Genomic DNA, 20,864 nt, shown 5'->3' with positions numbered 1-20,864 from the left:
ATCTTTTATAGTTAACGTTGGATAAATATGGTAAAAAAAAAAAAACAAAATAATATGTCATAAGCAAAATTAGCAACTACTTAAATTAAAAAAGCAACAATTTTAAACTCAATAAGCAAAATAAATCTGAAAGCAAAAATAATAATTCTTATTTCTAACAAAAAAAATTGTTTAAATTAATTTACAATAACTATCCTTTAGTTCTAAATTTTTGTTTTCGACTACAGAATTTACTACTTTTTTGTACAGAATTTCACTAATATTTATATATATTTTTTTTAACATCCAAATCACTCAATTTCCTATTTATTGTAAGTTATTTTTAATCGAAAGTATTATATTTTAATTGTGGAGGAATTAAACCAAACACACATTTACCAAAAAAAACGAACTAAACAAATGATTAAACTGATTCATTCAATAAGTAATAAAATTCATATAAAACCGAGAAAATATGTTTTATTTCAGTCACTATTACAACAATGAAATTATAACGATAATGAAATAAAGCTCATTATCTAAGAACATATTCACTAAAACACACATAATATTAGTTATTACATAGTACTTATCTGTGGTTACATTGAAAATTAAAATTTCTTTACCTGATTATTGCTTTTGATTTACATTTTTGTTTAATTTTTTAAATGAAATTCGTAATTTTTGCTACAGATATTTTTCAACAGTTATTTTGGGGGCTTTAATGTTATTTTCATAAGGAAAAAAAGTTATTTGTGGCAGCAATAACGATTATAAATTAAAAATTAGTTTGAACATGCTAATGTTCAGACATATTTAATCGTAGATTACACAAGTAAATTGCGTATGAAATGATTATGGTGTTTCCAGGCAGTAATTCATCTTAAAAACTTGTCTGACAAAGTATTTCCTTTATATAGTAAAAGTCCGACAAATTTTCCAAAACGAATAGTCATAATTTGATCCTGCATACTCAGCATTTTTTTACCCATTTCTATTATTATTTTTCAGTTAAATGCAAAATTTTAGCAATGATACATGTGTCTTGATAAATCGACTCGATTTGTGTATTGTGACAAAATCACAAAAAAATTTGTTCACTCTCACACAATATTCAATAGACTATGAAAATTATCACTGAGCATAAATGCTAAGTTTTATTTACTGACTACAATGTACATACATTACAGTTCAATTCTCTAGATGATGTTATGTTGAAATAATAATTTTGTTAAATGAAAAACTAAATCAATGTCACAAATCTTTAAATTCTAGGTATTTAGTGCTGAATTATAAATTGGTGTTTGTAAATAAGACTGTTACTTTTTAAAGAAGTAATATTTACTCCTAGATAGCATTAAGTTGTTCCTTTATGAACAATCATTGATAACAAAAAACCAATACCAAGCAGAGACATTCCTAAAGCCTTTGACACAGTCGCACTTTTTAAAACTGCTATTTATCAACCAAAATTCGTTTTATTTGAACAAAAACCCGCTAACACTCTCAATACACTCCAAAAGTCATAGTCTATTCGCATTCAAATATTTTCAAGTCATCAAACAATGTTTTTAAGGGTATATATCTTCAGTTTCCCCCAAGGGTCTGTCCTCGGCCCCAGCTGTGACCTCCAAATGTAGCGGTAGCTGGCCGTGTGGGCGCTCTGCTTTGTGGCGCCGTACCGAAACCACCTACATACCTTGTGTCGGGGAATATTTGTTTTCTGAAAACAAAGTGAGAGATTAAATATTGTAATAATAACAGGAGGATGGAGAGAGACTATGCAGGAAAAATACTATTTAAGGAAAAGTAACAGGTTTTTCAACTATTTTCACTAATAACAATCTGTAATTTGAGATATGAAAGCATAAGCAATAAGCATGTACCAATTCAATCCGAGAATAAAGAATTTTAATCCGCGAATAGTGAAAACGCGAATGAAGGAAGCGCGAATAAAAAGCTTTTACTGTATATATTTATTCATTAATCTTTAATTAAAGGTCAATCGACAATATTAGAATAGAAAATTACAATTAAACTTACAGGAAAGCAGGTGGTGACAGAAGTGATGGACCGCCAAACTCTTGTGGGTATTTGAACAGCAGGAAGAAAGATAAATGGCCGATAAGAATACCAATCAACTCCATTGCTCCACTGGAAGTAAATTTATTAATTTATGATGGATCCATACAAAAAAAGGGCGTGTAGCTGTTCAGATCTTGATGACATAATACATACAATAGTAGTCTGGATTAACATATAGGCTATTTTATGGAGGATAAAATAGCCTCGGTTTGAGATCTTGAAAACTTGGTAATTAAGATATCGATTCTACTTTTAAAGTAACATTAAAACTGAATTAAACTTAAATGATACTGTATATTATATCTACACATAATTTTTCAACACACTGTTAACTTTACATTAGCAGAAAAATTGTACTAAACATTTGAATTGTACATTATAGTAAACTACATATTAATTTCTTTACAAATATACTATTTTGTGCAAATAAATAAATGAAAAACTACTAACCCTCCGCTAATAACTAGATTGAACACCAACAGAACCCATGGTAAATACATAGCCTTGAACCTGGTGCCGAACCAGAACGAAACTATGACGTCCTTGTTCAATTGACACCACACATATAACACTGATAACACCATGGGGTCCATTAAAATCTGTAAAAAGAAAAAAAAAATTAATAAGAAATATTGTAAGTGAGGGTTTTTACCTTTTCATATAATAATGATTGAATGGTCATTTTATTAATTTGAATATGATGTAGCCTTATCGTAAAGATAAGGTTTATATTTTTATTACTACTAACTACTTTTTGTAGGGATACCTAGTGAATGAAGCTGTCAAAATTTTTATAAAAAACTTCTTTAATAGCTTTGTCTTATTACAAATCTTATTAGTATAAGTGCAATTAATCTTCAGAAAAGAGAAAAGTTATAAAGTTTTCTCTTTTCTTTACAACATTTTTAAGAAAGTTAATTTGTAAAAAATGTTGTAAAGACTAGGGAACATTGTAAAAGGATTGAATTGTTAGGACAACAAACCTAACATAAGCCTCTTTTTCTTGCAGTAAAAATAGGTAAATACGTAAGTAAAACATAAATAAGTCTGGGCTACCCAGATAACATAATTTAAATGTTGCAACTTATTTTCTATGTTAATGTCTAATTACATTGCCATATTTACATATGTCCCAGATAATAATCTGGCATGGTTGTTGACCTCACACTATCATTGTTATCATCATGTATAAAACCCTTCATTGAGCACACATATCGTAATAATGTTTAAACTAACTAAAAAACTAACTAAACACTTAAAATTTCTTTCAGGAGTAGGGATTGGTATTATAATTTTGTTAAAAACTTTTAAATTTATTCATTCATCATATTTTTCAAATCACAAACACTGCATTAAGTCTCGTGTCCCTGTAGTGGGAACAAAAACAAAGTTATTGATAAGGCTACAACAAAGTTATTGTTTAGTAAATAATATATTCTTTTTTCTTTTTTTTTTTATACTTACAGGAAGTCCAACAAGTAGACCAATGAGCACACAGCATAGCCAATTAAACAATAGCATGTAAAAGTAATCCGCTGGTTTTCCAGCGAACATGCCCATTTCTAAACGTTGTGAATAATTGTACAGGAAGTAACAGTTGATCAGGAAGTGGAAGCCTGTGGCTGGACTGATTGGATAATAGAAGAGTGCTGTGATCGGTCGCCATATCTGAAATCCAATTGGAATTAGAGAATAGATATTCTGTTAATACTGTAGTATTAATAGTATTTATCCTTGGATGTGTTATTGTTGCGTTGTAATTATAATTAAGTAAATAATAAAGTAAAATAATAAGTTTCGAAAGTCTTATTACCTGTAACTGGTGAATGAAGGGATAGTAGTCCAATACGAAATAATAATAATTAAATATACCAAATCTCCCAATTAAACTCAGTGCTATGGTACATGTTAACCAATAGCGGGTAAAAAGAGGAACACTATTGTACCAGTCTTTAAATTCAGACATTTTTTAGCCGTAGACCACTGTACCAGTCGAGCAAAACTGACACTGTTATAAACTTTTATTGAGTCACCGGTTCAAGGAGTATGATAGAACATGCAACAAAAACATTAAATGGCGAAATATCAAACAAATCTTCCAGAGTACACGTGTCCTATAGGAATTTGTTAAAAACAGCACAGCAGCAAATACACAAAAAGTACAATGACATGACAGAATTTATGACAGTGACATAAATAGAATTGAATGTTTACGTTTTTGACATCTGTATGTACAGACAAAAACAGGTTTTCCGATAAGATAAAAAAAGATTCGGTAATTATATCTATAGAATAAGATGCCCATAAAATATAACTTTGCCGATTTTGGTATTTTCGAGACTTTTCGAGACGTGTAATGGCCGCTGTCCGCACTGTACTAGGTTGATGATTCGGTCAGGTTTGATCACCTATATATTATATATTAAAGCCTAGCCTCAATTTTATTTTTTCACTTAGCGTGTATCCCTTGGTGTATCCCAAGAAGCTTATATCCATAGAAATCTAAATAACAAGACACATAGAAGTGCTATAATGTCATAATTCGTATGAAAACCGCTGTCGCCAAAATCAACACATTTAAACCGAAAGCTAAACAATACACACAAGTAAACTATGCCTTTTATTGGACAACTTGATTTTAGTGAAAACTAAGTTAAATATTAAATTAAGCTTTTTAATATGTATCCTAACGCACGAATTTACGGTTTATTTAAGAATAACATCCCTAAATATATGAGACGTTTTGTTTCTTTTTGCTCCAATAAGGTTGAAACTGTGTCATTCATTGTTATTTCGATTACTATGGTGACACTCGTAATACTTGTAAATATTCTATAATTTTAAGGAAAAACGGCATTATTTCTAAAAAAAAATATTTACCGATGAAATATTATTTCTTTATTAGTATAATTACAACTTGTGGAAGAATTTCCGCAATGGGAAATGCTGAAACACACCATGTTTACACACATACGTCTCCATAGCAACTGAACTGTGACGAACAAACTGGTGATGTGAAAGTCACCTGAGTGGCGACAAGGTCACGCGCGCTTACGACTTCTAGTGTCTTGTTATTTAGATTTCTATGCTTATATCTAATACACTGGAGATTTCGGTATGAACATTTGACGTGTAACAAGAAAATTGTTGTGTTCTATCACTTTCACACCTAACTTGGTATTGCCACTGTTAATACGAAGTTTTCCCAAGGCTACTATGTATGCTGTAATATTCTGTGCAAAAGGTTAGTTTTTGTACATGAGTTTGTTGATAAATTGCCAACAACGTCATTCAGAAGCATTATTGAATGAGACAATTATTATTTATGCTAAATAAAATAAGTATCTGAACCAATTATTAAAAAGCGATACTCCCTGATTATGGGTAGTTACCATAATAAAATTGTAGCAACTCTCACTTTGACAATATGGCATAAGTGTCAAAAAAATTGCGTCGCTTCGAATATTTAAGTTAATATTGTTGCGTATTTAATAAATATTTTCCGAATATTAATAATGTATTGCATTGTGAAAAATTGCAGAAGTTTTTGGACACCAAATTCTGGCCTATAATTTTACAGGCAAGTGTATATTTACGTTATTTACAATATTCCTCAATACTCATGCATTTACCTGTTAAGAATCATTTTAATGGCAAAAATCGTCAAATTTATCATCATTTTACTAAGCAATCATGTTAAATAAGTTCTTTTCCTAATACTTTCATCATTTTTCAACAAGTTTTCAACAAACAAATTTAACAAGTAAGGTAACCATGATGATGGGTTTTTACGGATAGCGACGATAATATATTGCTAAACAATATTATGATGAACATTTAGAACACCATTTTAAAAAATTTTATACTAGTAATGAAACAACACACGACATCGGTATTGCACTCACATATTGTGTCTTTTTTACATTGAAATTTATAATTTTTAACCTAATATTTTTTTGTTTTACGTATTTCAGCTTTCCAAAAAATGAAGTAAAAAGAAATATATGTGCCTATCAAGGGTAAAATTACTGAGGATTACGACCCAGAAAAAAAATACTGCTATAAACAGTTTTAATTTGATGTTTTTGGCTTGAAGTTGACCCGTCGAAGCAACGCGTTTAAAAAGAAGATCTGAGTAACTTACAATTTGGTAAACAGCATCTGATGCAAAACACAACTTTCCTCTATTTACAAAGGATGTTAATGATGTATATCGGTTAATATCCAAGCTTTGTAACCAAAAGTTATCAAGCGTTATTTAAAACTATCATTCTCTACCAATTAAAATTGTATGTCGTATAAAGGTGATAATTCTTGTAAGTTGACCAGTAATTATAATAAAAATACTGTTAAAAATATATGTCGTTATTATTTATAGACCATGATTTTTAGTTTTTTCTATTTCGAAAAATCCTGAATATACAAACCAGTGTGGTCACCCACAGAAAGAGACAAAAAACAACACTGACGTCATTCAAGGTTATATTTTCTTGTGACAAGTTAATGGTCATAGTGCAATCTCCAGTGTATTAGATATAAGCTTCTTGGTGTATCCCAATGCTATAAATATATATATTTAAATAGACTTTGATTGATTCAAGAAGCTTGATTATTTAGCTAAAAATATCACCTGCATGGCGTCATTTATTTACTGTCAAGGGTCAACTGTCAATATTTTAGTGTCATAACATAACCTATTTTATTGGTAAAAAAAACCGAGAGGAGTGCTGTGTTTCGCTTTCGTTATAATAATTAATAATAAACCTGATTACAATGAGAGCTCTAATTAAACGGTTAACACCGTTGTCTAATTTAAATGTGCAGCCATTCGCAGCTACTATACGTTTTTTTTCGTCTTCGAGTGATGCTCCAAAGAAAGACGAATTGAAAACGTCTTCCGAAGTAAGAAAAAGTATGTATCTACAATATTCATTCTTCAATTATTGAATCTTTTGTCTAATTCTGTAATACGTAGCAAGCTCTGCGTATTTACTATTTATTTTATTATAATTAACAGAACTTCTCGAAAGCCGCTAACATACAACTATTTGACTTTGTTTCAGATATTGTTGTAGAAAAGTACGGTGGTATAACAACCCTGAACATAGATAGGCAGCCAACACGTAACAGTCTTGATGAAGCTACCCTCAGAGAGATGGCGGCAGCTCTGGAGGCTTTCGACAAGGATCCAGAGTCGAAAGTATTGGTGTTTAATGGAGAAGGGGGTAGTTTCTGCTCTGGCTTTGATCTAGATGAAATAGGTGTCAAAGGTTACAGTGTACTCACTGATGCTGCTGTAAGTATTGTTATTGTAATGATGTATGAAGTAAATAGTGTAATAGTACTAGTATTCTAATTTCAAGTCTCCATTGCACATTCGTGTATATATATCGAAATTGTATAAAATATCATTTCTTTTTTGTAAGATATCTATTAATCAATAGAACAAACTGGGAAAATATTTTCAATGTTACATCATCGCTAGATTAGAAACAACAGTAAGATAAATAACATTCATATTATGCACATCAATAGCTGCAAATGTCTGTGTAATAATATAAGATTCATATGCTGGTACACAGTGCCTATACATAACTATACAAAATATTGAGTTAAATTGAGTTTTTGTCAAAAAATATACATACAATCTACATTCTACAAAATGTTATATAACTTTATAGGCAAGACTCCTTCGTCGGCCACTTTGTGATAAGCCAACCATAGCAGCTGTCCAAGGTTATGCAGTAGCTGAAGGCTTTGAATTGGCACTCGCTTGTGATTTAAGGATAATTGAAGAAACTGCTATCTTAGGCTGTCTGGGAAGGAGGTTTGGTGAGTCAGTTAAATGTTGATAATGTTGTACCTAGTACTTCATATGTTTTTGTAAAAGAATAAAATGTGTTGATTTTTCATACAAAGCTGTGAAATGTATTGGCTTAGAATCTTAGATAATAGTACATTTACAGAAAGTTACATGAATTTAACTAGTAGCCATTTATGAGAAATTTTTAAACAATGAAAAAAATTCGATCACGCGGCGGGATTCGAACACGCGTTTTTTGCCATTCCGGGGCGACGCCTACGGCCTAGCCCTTTGACCACCCGTGCTATCTAGGCAAACAAAAATTAATGTATAACTGTAGCAAATCATTTTCCATACAAACCGATATAGCCAAAAATAAATAATATTAACTATTAATATGATGTTTAGAATGCATGCGCACCACGATCATATTGTGTCGATTTATGTGTTTTTTCTGTATGCTTAAGGGTGACAAATCAACATCGAGCTATGCTGCGCTGTACTGCGCTGTGCTGTGTAAATGAGCGATTATCATCTACAAGCTGAGCGTAGCCTCACACAGCGCAGCGCAGCATGGTTTGTTTGTATCCTCATTAAAATATTAGACGAGCGAGTTGACCAAACACAGCACAGCGCAGTACAGCGCAGCATAGCTCGATGTTGATTTGTCACCCTAAGGGCTTGGTCTAGTAGTGCAAACAAATGCATCCTGTCATCCTATATGTAAATAATACAAATGTACTAAGGGAAAGTTGCTCCACTTAATTTTTAAAAATTAAATCATTCGTATGCATAATTTAATATTCGTAATAAGTACCAAAAATGACAATTTGAAACAATTTTCGTGAAAATTACACCGGGTGATTTTTTTTTATCAGTACACAATATTTGCGAATACTTTCTATTGATATCTTCAACTTCATGTTTATATAACTGATTAACTTTTACAAAGAAATTTGGACGAAATATAAAAAAAAAAGCTTTCCATACAAAATGCAGAACTCTATACATTTTTTTCGACCTAAGTTTCTTAGTGAAAGTTGTTCAGTTTAACCAATAAAACGGATAAACAAATTTTGTATATAATAAAAAAAATGTAATGTTTGTGTTAAATGAAAACAAAAGATATTTATTTCTGACTAGCTTCCGCCCGCGACTCCGTCCGCGCGGATGTCAGTCTTCGCGTCTTCTACAGATTTATTATATTATGTGTAATATATAGATTTATATTGATAAACCTAATAAATATTTTGCTAGCATTCTGATGCTTTATCGGTTGCACTGGATTTATCACTTTTTTTTCAATCGCTTGAATGATATAGGATGGGTCCTTGATGGGCATCGAATGCTGAAGTCTCGAATCAATCAATTCTGACAGTAGGCAATTTATGTAAAATCTTGATAATGGTCCATCATTTTATTTTGCCTAAACGTTACATACTTTTTTATATATTCTATTTTTAACGAATTATTCACTCCAGTCCAAACAGCAAATAAGCAGACTTCTGCTTCTGCAACGTTTAGTTGTCCCTGAATTTAGAAAAAATAGATAGATTCTTATTTATTTATTTTATTTTTATTTATTAATACTTTATTGCTCTTAGAATCATTACAATAATACTTAATCTAAGGATACATTACAACAATTGGCGGTCTTATCGCTGTGCAGCGATTTCTTCCAGACAACCGGACGTACGGAGAGAAATTAAATTAGAGGAAAGGTGAAGGGTAGAGCATAAAATATATATATTTATCTATATTATATAATATATATATTAATATATTTACTTATCTATGACAAAAGTGTTATTTTTTGCATTGTATTTCAAATATTAAATTTTTTTTAACCGCATCTTCCGCATTCATGTCTTTTGCCGGAATTAGACATTTAACTTCTACTAGTCCCATTTTACCTTTTTGATATGGGAGTGTATAAAGTAAATTTTTTAGATATTTCTCGTTATACTTTTAAAAAGTTATTATTGTCATTTTGCTCATTAGGTAAAGTAATTTCGATATCAGTTTTAAGTTTTTTGATACCTGCAATAATAACGTCATAATCGCCTGCATATACTTATCGATTACACCCTGTATACAATCCACCATCCACATTCATAATGTTTTCCTGTCCTCCTCTCCTTTACGCTGTTCACCGATACATTTGAAATGAGTAAATCCACAGACATGTATATATAAGTAGACAACGCAAGTACCGCGATCTGTATGAAAACCAAGCGTGTCATATTTTTTGTACTGACCTTGACGCGTTATGACGTCACGAGCGCTTTTTAGTGATGTTAATTTCATTTTACGCTAAATCGATTAGGCCGCCACTCGCGCGGCGATTCTAGTATCGTCCTATCCCATCGAAGTAAATCGAAAGAAATCAGATCAAACTAGATCTATGTCTAAGAGGTAGTCAAATAAATGAATCGTAATCGATTACTAAATCGATTCAAGACAGAAAAATGATAATTACCATAGACAGAGGGATGATAAAATAAAGTTATAAACCTTTTAATATTCTAACAAGTAAACTAATGTGTTTTAGCTTTTTCTTACATATGCCCATTGAGTTACCATGTACCTACTACGTACTAGAGAGGCCATCGAAAGAAAGTAATGAAACTGTCAATCAATCAATCTTTATGTCCCGTTGCATCGATCCATTTTCCTTTTATGTTCGGGTTACTTGGAAAACTGAAAAAACAAACATAGTCTAAGCAATAAGGAGTTTTCTTAAAAAACTCCCAAGATGACACTTTAACTAATGGCGTCCATGTCATAATATTTATTTTTAGTACCTTTGTATTAAAATACTTAAAAGTTCTAGGTCAAGTCGTATTAAATGACAAAAAAAATTTATGCCTTTTTTTCTGAAAAATTGCTTCTTCAAATTATCATTTATCTGTTCGATTATAAAATCGATTAGAATCGAGAACTGTTGCATCAAATGAACATCACTAACCACAAAATTGGACAGAAAAATGAGAACAGAAAAATGAGAAGACGCTATTCATTGCTTGTTATCATACGACGCGATCTTTACCGTGCCAAGTAAAAGCCGCAATGTATTCCGAATCATTTCGTATGATTTGGTATCCGTGTTTGTCACGATCGTTTTCCACAGATATTCTTTATTTGATTTTAAAATAAATAGTGCATATTCTGATTAGAAAATTACTTACCGGTGGAAGGAAACATCTCTGCTAACTCGGCCACTCACAGCTGTGGAGTTTCTACAGTTTATAACGGCGTAATTCGGCATTTTACTTTATTCAGCTTCACGTCTTTCCTTGGCGAACTGCAAGCGCGGACTGAGTGTAGGCCAGCGTCAAGTAAGTTTCATAATCGTAGTTTGGACACGGGAAGTACATACACTCGCTTAGTCTATCTTGATATATGTCCGTGAGTAAATCTGCTACCTCTGAAGGATGTTTCATTGTGATCAGCAAATTTTCACCACTGTTGTCGATTATTTGTTTTTCATTTTTAATCAGCAATTGGGAATCATCAGTTTTGTTTTTTGCAGATTGGTGATGTACCCTAACAATACGTCGAAAAGGGAAAGCATCAACGAATTATCGTTTTCGTCCTCTTTTTTTATTCTTCGCGTCTCTGTTACTTCTGTTTGTTTAGTTCTCAACACCCACTGAATTTTCTATGTTATTGTGATCTTCCATTACATCTGAGTTTTGATGATGTGATGATAATCCATTCGTTTTAATATTGGTACTTAGAGTTGGTAGACTAAACAAGAAATGGCGGACTAAATTTGTCAGCGCGTCTGTAAGATCAGAATATAAAACCAACATCCTGTATTTAAGTTACAAAATTAATAATCAAACAACATGCCGCTACGTTGAAAATGACTAGAAGAAAAAATTAAAACACCTCGGATCAATTTTGGAGTAAACAAATCATTTTCCCCGTATGGGGATTTCCCCGGATGAACTTGGGAAGTTCAAGTTCTCAATACAAGTTTATATTATATTTCGTATTTCTCAAATGAAAAATAAACATTTTTGGTACTTCAAAAAAATTATATTATAAGAAAATTTATGAGCTTACTTTAGTTTTAATGAAATATACATCCCTTTACTGACACCCCGTAAAATAAAGAAATTGTTGCCAATCACCTTTGCAATCTATTTGGTTTCATTAACTTTATGTTCGAAGATAATTTTTTTTCTAGTATGTAGTTACACGCGTATTTTTTTCGTTTATTTTCCATATCGAAATCAAATGTTTAAAAATACGAATATTTGCACAAAACTAAGATAAAAATAATCAATTAACAAAAATATTAAATTTAATGAAGTAGAGCAACTTTCACTTCGGTATGAAGGAAAATCGAGCGTAGAGCACACGTCAGAACGCTCCGGCCCAAGGAGCGCGACTAAAGAAATTCGCTAGGATTTTTCCCATATTTTTCCTAATTATTTTAAATATTTTTTTAATATTTAAAGAATTATCAAAATTCAAAAAAAATGTTTTTTAAAGGATTAATACTCATTGGTCTTCAACCAACTCGAATAAATTAATGGAAAAAATAACTTTTAGCAGTATTTATCAATAGATTTTGTAAGGCAAAAAATGGGAAATTTAATGAATTTATAACGTTCTAATTAAGAAAATCATAAGTTTTTCGGCAATTGTAATCAGCAGTTTTTAATAACGACTATATAAGGATAATAATGCGCTGATCAGATTGTGTAAATTGTAATCGGTTGCAACGTAGTGAGTGCACAAACTTAGCTCGAAATGTCTTTGGGGGAAAGAGACTTATCTTGAAGGCCTGATTAAGGTAACATAAAGTAACTTTACAAATGTGAAAAAATTCACGCGCATTGCGTATATAACACTAATTGATAAACAAGAAAAAAAAATTCAGTTTATCATTTCATTAGCCGGGAAAAAATTGTCAAATAACTTGTTGAAAACGCAATTTTGCTAGACTGCAGCCTTAATGTATTTTTATTTGTTTCTAACAATAAATGGTTTAAAAAAATATATAATAACAGGTGCACCACAAAGTCTTTTCGGTGGTAGACGTCTAACCTCACTCATAGGTCTATCTCGGGCACTCGATCTGCTGATAACTGGCAGACCCATATCTGGGACTGATGCTAATACCATGGGATTGGCTTGTAAACTCACTGCTACTGGCACTGGTAAGATATACTTGAATTTGATATTTTTGGTTTTATGGCATTCAAAATGCTTTATAATTATATTTTTTCTATTCTTTATAAATTTATAAGATATACTTGTCTATGGTTATAGTGTTGGTTAATTTACATTTTGTATTTCTATTTCTTTATTCTATTTGTGAAAGCATCAAGAACTATAGTCCTTTTCATTTAGGATGATTCCTGTGACACTTCATCGTGTTCCGAATTACGTATTTTATGTTTGAAAAGTCAAAATAATTTTAGTGCATAATATTTTTATTTTATGGCGGCATTATTACCAAAAATATAAAAATGAAACATCTTAAGCTTATAAATCAAAAACAGTATTGTTTAGTTTAATATAATGAAAAATAAAATAAAATAACACAAAAATATAATACCTACGCAATTCGTGTACATGAAATGGATCGTTGAAAAATCATAGAGTTGGAAAATCATATAATCGGCGCCCATCTTGTGATCGTTTGTCAATCGAGTCAATCGTCTGTACGAGTACGTCAGCCTTGTATACAAGTTGCATTTTTATTTTGATACTTTACGTGGTATTCTGTTATTTTTGCTAATTGTTATTGTTGACTTTTTGTTGCTGTTGTTTGCTAAGTTTCCTTAGTTAATTGTTGGCGAAATGCCGAAAAAACTAATTTTGGTACTTTATTCAAATCGATTTCCTTTCCATATAGAATATTATCGATTATCGGAAACAATTGATACGATTTCAGTAACCGACATCTCTACACGTGTCAAAAATCGATGTGTCACAGAAATCATCTTAGGTGGAAAGGACTATAAATTAAAATGTGCATTGATTAATACATGAAAATAATTTAAGTTCATTTGTTGTTAAAAGTGGCAAGAAAAATGAACTCATGGTGTGACAATGTTACTATCAATTTTTTTTAATTATTACATGAATTTAGTTATCTGAAAGGTATATGTTGTGCTAGCTGTGCCGCGCGGTTTCACCCGCGTTGCTCCGCTCCTGTTGGTCTTAGCGCGATGATATATAGCCTAAAGCCTTCAACGATAAATGGGCTATCTAACACCGAAATAAATATGTATTCAAATCGGACCAGTAGTTCCTGAGATTAGCGCGTTCAAACACTACTGGTCCGATTTAAAAAATTCTTTCGGTGTTAGAAAGCTCATTTTCGAGCAAGGTTATAGGCTATATTAAATCATCACGCTACGACCAACAGGAGCGGAGCCACGGGGGTGAAACCGCGGGGAGCAGCTAGTATTAGTATAAATATGAAGTAGAACGTCGATTATTCAATGCCATCCCTATACCTTATAAATATTTTTGTCTATTTTTCCGAAAATAATATCGTTTAAATCTGTTAACATACGGTTGCTTTGCTCACTATAGAAACTTGATCCATTATCGAATTTAATTTTAACTTATATTTCAGCTCTAGGAGAATCAATAAAGCTAGCCAAATCGTTAACAAAATTCCCACAAAATGCTCTAATAATGGACAAATTAGCGGCTGTGAATTCTCAATTAAATCCAAATAGTGAGGAAAGCATGCGTGATGAGGCCATAATGAGCAGCTTGCTTGGTTCCGCTATAGAGGATCTTAACCAGGGTGTTAAGAAGTTTCAAGGAGGTAAAGGTTGTAGAGAGTGTTCAGAAAGTTTTAGGGAAATATACAGAATGTTTAAAAATTTAAAGATGTTTTATGAAGGAAAACTTATAGAGAATGTTACAGGTAAAATATGCAATGTCCCAGTTCAAGTGTGTGTGTGTGTGTGTCGCTATTGGTTTTGAAATTTTCGTTAAGAGCAGTTTTTCGAACGTAAATAAAAGACGAATGTGCGTGCATCAACACACGTACATACGAATGTTTCGTGAAATATTTCGTCTAGGCGAGACGATTAGCAGATATGAATGTAATAATAAGATAATAGATAGAGAACAGATGCAACATAAAAAATTTAAATTAAGAGAAATATTATATTGATCTTTAGAGTTTTCATATCATGGTATATTATTGTTTGATAGTTAATTACAATGTTGGTTGCAATTCACATATGAAACATTCATTCCAAAGCATAATAATGACTTCACAGAAGTAATAAGATGTAATTTGTTTCTTTCTTCATAGGTATCGGCAAACACGGCAAATTCTACAGACTAACAGATATGCCATTAAAAGACTGGGAGCTTGAAGAATCTTTAGAAGAGATCACAGTTACCGTTGAAAAGGATCCCAAAGACAAGAAATCATAAATTATTTTCTATTATTTTTAATTTTAAGTTGCATTAACTAGTCGCGATATGGTCTGAAGTTGGTCGCAGTTGAAAGGAATTGTTTTGTTTGGTTGTGTATAAAGATCGGTAGCTAACTTCACGATGTATTAATGAATAAAGTATTTAATTTTGTTTGTAATTTGCCTTTTATTAAACTACTGACTCCTGAATTACGTAAGTAATTAGAAGTAAAAATGTCTTGTATTGTGTGTTTAAATTACGGGGGCGTCCATAAATTACGCGAGTGGTTTTACGGGAGGCGAGTGCGTTGGGAGTACTTACGTTGGGGAGAGGGGGGTCTCGGCAAATATCACGCAATTTTTTAATCACCTCGCGTAATTTATGGATGTCTCAATTTTATTTACATACATAACTTGTCTGTTTGTTGGACTGTATGAAATACTAATCCTAGATATCAAGGTATTGTATTTACATGTGTTTGTTTTTACGCTAGTTTTATACATTAAGAAATTACTAACGGATTTTATATCAAGATATTTTTAGAACCTGTAAAATTATAGTTTCAAAAATGTATATGGTTATAATAATAATGTAATGTATATGGTAAATAACTTGGTAGTAAATAAAACAACAATAAAATTTTCACAGTTTATTATAAAAGCTTATTCAGTAATGCCCTTCTCAGCCTGGTACTTGTAGTGCAGCTCGGAGCAGTCCTCGTTGGAGATGTTGACCCAGCCCTTGTCGCTGATGTGGTACACTCGGATTATACCACCGGAGTACGCGTCACGATGGGTCGCGTGATAAATCGCTCGACGTCCTAGTTCTGTAATAAATATAAATATTATAAACTAGCGGTCCGCCCCGGCTTCGCCCGTGGTACATAATATTTACGTTTTCTCTACATAAGAACCATCCTCGTACTTCAAGGAATATAATAAAAAAGAATTATCGAAATCGGTTCAGCCGTTCTCGAGTTATGCGCTTACCAACACATTTTGCGATTCATTTTTATTTAAAAAGAATAAAAATTAAATTTTTGAAATCTTTAAAAATAAAATTAGTTATCTTAGTTATTAGGTACTAGCTGCTCCCCGCGGTTTATAGAATCTACACTAATATTATAAAGAGGAAAACTTTGTTTGTTTGTTTGATTGTAATGAATAGGCTCATAAACTACTGGACCGATTTTAAAAATTCTTTCACCATTCGAAAGCTACATTATCCACGAGTAATATAGGCTATATATTATCACGCTAAGACCAACAGGAGCGGAGCTACGCGTAGTATTAAATAAATATGAAAAAATTGAATTCCTCCAATCTATCAATGAAAATATCACATAGAAACTAGCATATTCTACACAAGTAAAACAACTCCTAAACAATAATTACAACATACCCTGAGCCTCTACATCTTCAAGATCCCAATGATAGCCAGAGTCGAGCACACCAAACGCATACACAGACCCCGAACCTACAGAGAACACCTTGCCTGGTGTTCTTGTGCCTTCACTGTCTACATAGTATAGTTGCGCACCCTGTGAATAAAGAAATTAAGTTATTCATATAAGTTATTCAGTTTTTTGTAAATGTGTATTATGTATGTATATATGTATGTATTATGTTTGGTAAGTAATATACTACAAACTTAATAAGTGGAAACCCTATATAAAAGCGTAAAAATTATTATCAAATTTGATCACAGTTTAATTCAGGGTAATAGGATGATGGGATTTTAATCACTAAACAACCTTAAATATTATACAAAAACCATTTATCTGCACACAATTCGCAATTTAAGCATAAAATTCAAGTCAATACATTTTTCTTACTGATCTTATTTCATGTTACAAACATCCTATTTGCTGATATTTCCATTCTATACAACTCTACTATAGTTTTAATTTTTAGTATAATAGCATTCAAATTATTTGTTTTTTCTATTCTTAAAGAAAAATATAATTTTGTTGATTTTCTTATATTTCTACTCACCCTCTTATCAAAACCAGCCAACATCATGCCCATACTCAAGCCCATGCCCTTGTAATTATACACCATGTTAGCCATGAGCTTACTAGCTGCGGCCACCGAGATCCTTTCGCGATTCCTGAGTTCATACAACCTGCATTGCTTAGCTAGGACTCTATCCCAGTAGACGCAGTCTGCCGCGCCTCCAGCCAGTGTTCCTAACGATTTTGAAGACAAGAAATTATTTAAAAATGTTGTGTGGTTTTATGAAACCACGGTAAAAGTGAAACTGTTCGAACGGTTCCGAACACTGCTTTGTGTAGCGCATGTTGCGTGACGGTCGGCTGTCGGCTGCGCGATACACGCGACATGCGCTACACAGACCAAAAAGTTTGAGACCATGTAATAAAAGTTTTACTTTAACTAGGATTTTTTAAAACACTATGTATGATACTTGCTATGTAAGAATATGAGTAAATGATGGCTAAAATCTTATCTTCATTAATATTATGATGTCTACTAAGTTAGTAGTTTATTTGAGTTAAATAGTACCTAATAATGCTGACTATACAATGAAGTATAATTAATTTAAGAGACTAGAACAAAAACAAAATATGAACAACTTCGAGAAAAATACTTATGTAAGTAGATATTACTTGAATAAAGTATATTTACCGAGTAAGTAATCATTGATTTCAACAATCTTCTTCATGGTCTGTGATCCAATGAATTGACCGCCTGTCGCTCTGGAGTCTACAGCTAACAATACTCCTCCCTAAAAATATCAATTAGTAGCACTATAGAAAATGGATAAATTACAATGTAAGTATTATAATTATACTCTTAAAATAATATATAGTGTATAAAAGAATACTCACTTTGTACCGGAATCCCAGAGTTGTTGTACCGTGATCGAATTCAATTTTAATTTGGCGGCCTGTCTCATCTTTTGTGTTGAACTGGGCTAAAGTCTCCACTGGCTAAAAAGAGTTTAATGTTTATTAAAACGTTATTAAATCATAAATGCAATAATAACAACAAATTAACCTTTACTTACATTGGCAAAAGGAGGAGATGCAAGTTGAGCACTATTTACGAAATTTTGGGTAAATCCAACTACGTCATTTTGAAAAGTAGCGAGAGAATCAGCGGGTTTTATATTAATTTTCTCATCCAAACGACAGAAATCTAATAAAGCCATTATTTTCTTGTTTCGGCGACAATTACAAACAGTTTTTCGAGTTGAAATTGAATGACAAGCAAAATTTCTGAAACGCCGTACGATGACAGCCAGCCCAGGTGACAATATTATAATGACAGATAACAAAATATATTTCTAAACTAACTTTGTACAAATGTACCTATTTTATTTTATAATTTTGATTTTTTTAGTTTAAAACAATACGAAAATATTTAAATTTATAATAATAATTAAATTATTGCTTATGATATTTTATGTAACTTGAGTGACTGACATCTATTGGTGTCTTAATAAAGAAAAGTTTTTCATTTTATTCCTATCTGATACTAGATGGCAGTAATCAAATAATACTTAACACTATAAATAGTATTATTATGATAGCTTTGTCCTATTGGATACTAGGTGGCACTACAAGCGAGTAGAGCTTCGACCTAGAGCTGGTAGAGTCCGATATTTTTTTTTATATTATTCCTCTTTTTATAAACTATCCCTCTCAATGCAGGTACATTATTAATTCTAATTAATTTCACAAAAAAATCCTATATTGTGTGTAGAGACGTTTTTATTAGTTAAAATTTAATTATCAAGTAATTTATCCTAGCTAATTCTTATAATTCGCTCTAAAGCGACAAATGTAAGTACTTAGTTTAAGCTGTGTAAGAAGTTAACTGTTTGTATTTTTTCTCTCTTTTATAAATGCAATAAATAATAAATTTTTAGCAACCATATAACTAAATATTTAATAAACTAATACAATATCAAATAGCAATATAATGTTCTCATTTGAATGACTCACAGATTCCGTGAACCAAAACCCCCAATTTACAAGATCCATCGAAGTTTATCAAATAAATAGTTGTAGCTGTAACAGACCTATAATTTCAATAAGTTGCCCTATTCGACTCTTATCTCACATCTGAGCTTGATCAAGCTCTGTTATTACTATTCTGAATATATAGCTTATTTATATTAGCTATTAGTTTCCATTCAATATGAATTAGCTGATAAGTTGCCAATTGTGCTTTGTGCCATCGATAAATTATGTTATAAATGTAATAATTTTAGTGTGTTATTTATTATTGATTGAATTATAATAAGAGTATGATTATTGTTGAGACTTGTTTCTACAAAACTATAAAAAACATCACACAGTTTAAAATTATAGCCACTCGTATGGTTCATCATCATCATCAGTCCATACAATGTGTTCCCACTGCTGGGACACGGACCTATGAGATTTATAAAGTTAAATTTTATCAAACCAAAGGTTTGAGCTTTTGAATTGTTTCAAGGAATCCGCCCGTCCGACTTTTACGTAGGTAGGTATGTATGTGTAAAAAAAAACTGGTTTAAGTATTTTATATTTATTATTGGTTTACACAATATTACTAGACTTCATCAAACATTTCTACATTATATTTTTGAATACACATATTGTGTGTTAAATCTATTTGGCTGAATTTTTTAAATATATTTTTACAGCATTTGAATATAATATTTGTTTGAATAGTCCTGCAATTTTATTTTGAATTTTTTACGACTCGCAATGATTCCTTTTGGATAGCCGATGATAGAATGTAGAGCAAAGACGAAGTACCTATGAACAAAAAAAGCGGGCTTTCAACAACTTTTACCAATTAATTAGGTATCTAAGTACCTACTAAATATATTGAACAAATTGTCTCCAACTACAATCGTTGTGAATAAATAAAAAATAATAGAATAAAAAGGGGTAGAATATGAGATTATATTAGATAGTACGTTGCGGTAGTTATTGTTAAGTTTTGTTAAATTGAAGCAAATTTCATGTAGTAGATAGATGTGCCAACAACATATTAGCAGATTTTTAAAAAGGTATCACAATTCACAGTAAAGCTAGTCTTTGAATATGCATGTTTCAATTATAATTATCATATTCAATTGCTCGTAGTCAATAACTTATACCTACATAGGTACCTTTTTTAACAGAAGCATAATATTTATTATTCGAATCTATATACAGAAATATATTATTACTCTGAAAAGTAGAAATAAATTCCATGAAACCCTATACAACCCAATTTATCCAAAATTCATGGCACAGATAATATAATACTATACTAATTCATACAAACAGGCAACCCTACATATTTATTTCGCGAACTAAAACAAAGCGTATAATTTGTTAAATTTAGGCGCCAAAGCCCGTTCCCAGATCAAAGAGAACGTCAAACAAATTCATAAGTCGTGGAGGGAAAGTCACGACCCGGTGCATATTAAAGAGCCTAGTCTCGGTCAAATGATAGCCTAAAATCTCATAATTGCGAGTTATCACGGGTATACCTCACACCGAAGGATGCATTCAACATTCGGGAATTAAAAAATTCAATTTTATTTGAAGAATAATATTGAGTTTTGGATGTTTGTGCCTTGTTGGTTG

The 20,864-nt window shown here is 31.5% G+C and overlaps 3 protein-coding genes across 3 annotated transcripts; 1 reads left to right on the top strand and 2 right to left on the bottom strand.

Moving 5' to 3' along the window:
* Positions 1-441: 441 nt before the first annotated feature.
* Der-1 (derlin 1) lies at positions 442-4,254 on the bottom strand. Its single transcript, XM_090116273.1, has 5 exons — positions 3,878-4,254; positions 3,529-3,732; positions 2,515-2,663; positions 2,023-2,133; positions 442-1,702 (listed from the first exon to the last, which is right to left on the bottom strand). Exons 1-5 carry the CDS (start codon positions 4,028-4,030, stop codon positions 1,567-1,569), a joined length of 753 nt encoding a protein of 250 aa, XP_089972399.1. The 5' UTR covers positions 4,031-4,254; the 3' UTR covers positions 442-1,566.
* A 2,493-nt stretch (positions 4,255-6,747) lies between these two features.
* On the top strand, positions 6,748-15,452 carry LOC149897540 (uncharacterized). The gene is made up of 6 exons (XM_090116402.1): positions 6,748-6,976; positions 7,128-7,360; positions 7,746-7,896; positions 12,892-13,041; positions 14,472-14,669; positions 15,168-15,452. Exons 1-6 carry the CDS (start codon positions 6,838-6,840, stop codon positions 15,290-15,292), a joined length of 996 nt encoding a protein of 331 aa, XP_089972528.1. The 5' UTR covers positions 6,748-6,837; the 3' UTR covers positions 15,293-15,452.
* A 350-nt stretch (positions 15,453-15,802) lies between these two features.
* Prosbeta5 (Proteasome beta5 subunit) lies at positions 15,803-18,537 on the bottom strand. The gene is given in 7 exon segments (XM_090116522.1): positions 15,803-15,820; positions 15,937-16,100; positions 16,676-16,814; positions 17,269-17,462; positions 17,920-18,019; positions 18,123-18,224; positions 18,302-18,537. Coding segments are annotated over 7 exon segments (861 nt in total). The 5' UTR covers positions 18,446-18,537.
* Positions 18,538-20,864: the final 2,327 nt, after the last annotated feature.

Source organism: Colias eurytheme, chromosome 25 (assembly GCF_061535395.1).
Source record: "Colias eurytheme isolate Ceu_HAF_F1 chromosome 25, ilColEury1 Martin Lab GWU primary, whole genome shotgun sequence".
Classification (NCBI taxonomy): domain Eukaryota; kingdom Metazoa; phylum Arthropoda; class Insecta; order Lepidoptera; family Pieridae; genus Colias; species Colias eurytheme.
The sequence above is the reverse complement of the archived record's forward strand: the minus strand, read 5'-3'. Positions and strand labels throughout refer to the sequence as shown.

Bases quoted from the DNA above. Each gene is read 5' to 3' on its own strand.
- LOC149897540 (XM_090116402.1), top strand. From the start codon at position 6,838: ATGAGAGCTCTAATTAAACGGTTAACACCGTTGTCTAATTTAAATGTG. The intron at 6,977-7,127 runs GTATGTATCTAC...ACTTTGTTTCAG, and splicing joins GTCTTCCGAAGTAAGAAAAA to ATATTGTTGTAGAAAAGTAC. The intron at 7,897-12,891 runs GTGAGTCAGTTA...ATATAATAACAG, and splicing joins CTGTCTGGGAAGGAGGTTTG to GTGCACCACAAAGTCTTTTC.
- Der-1 (XM_090116273.1), bottom strand. From the start codon at position 4,030: ATGTCTGAATTTAAAGACTGGTACAATAGTGTTCCTCTTTTTACCCGC. The intron at 3,733-3,877 runs GTAATAAGACTT...ATTGGATTTCAG, and splicing joins CCTTCATTCACCAGTTACAG to ATATGGCGACCGATCACAGC. The intron at 2,664-3,528 runs GTAAGTATAAAA...TTCTTTTTACAG, and splicing joins GTCTACTTGTTGGACTTCCT to ATTTTAATGGACCCCATGGT.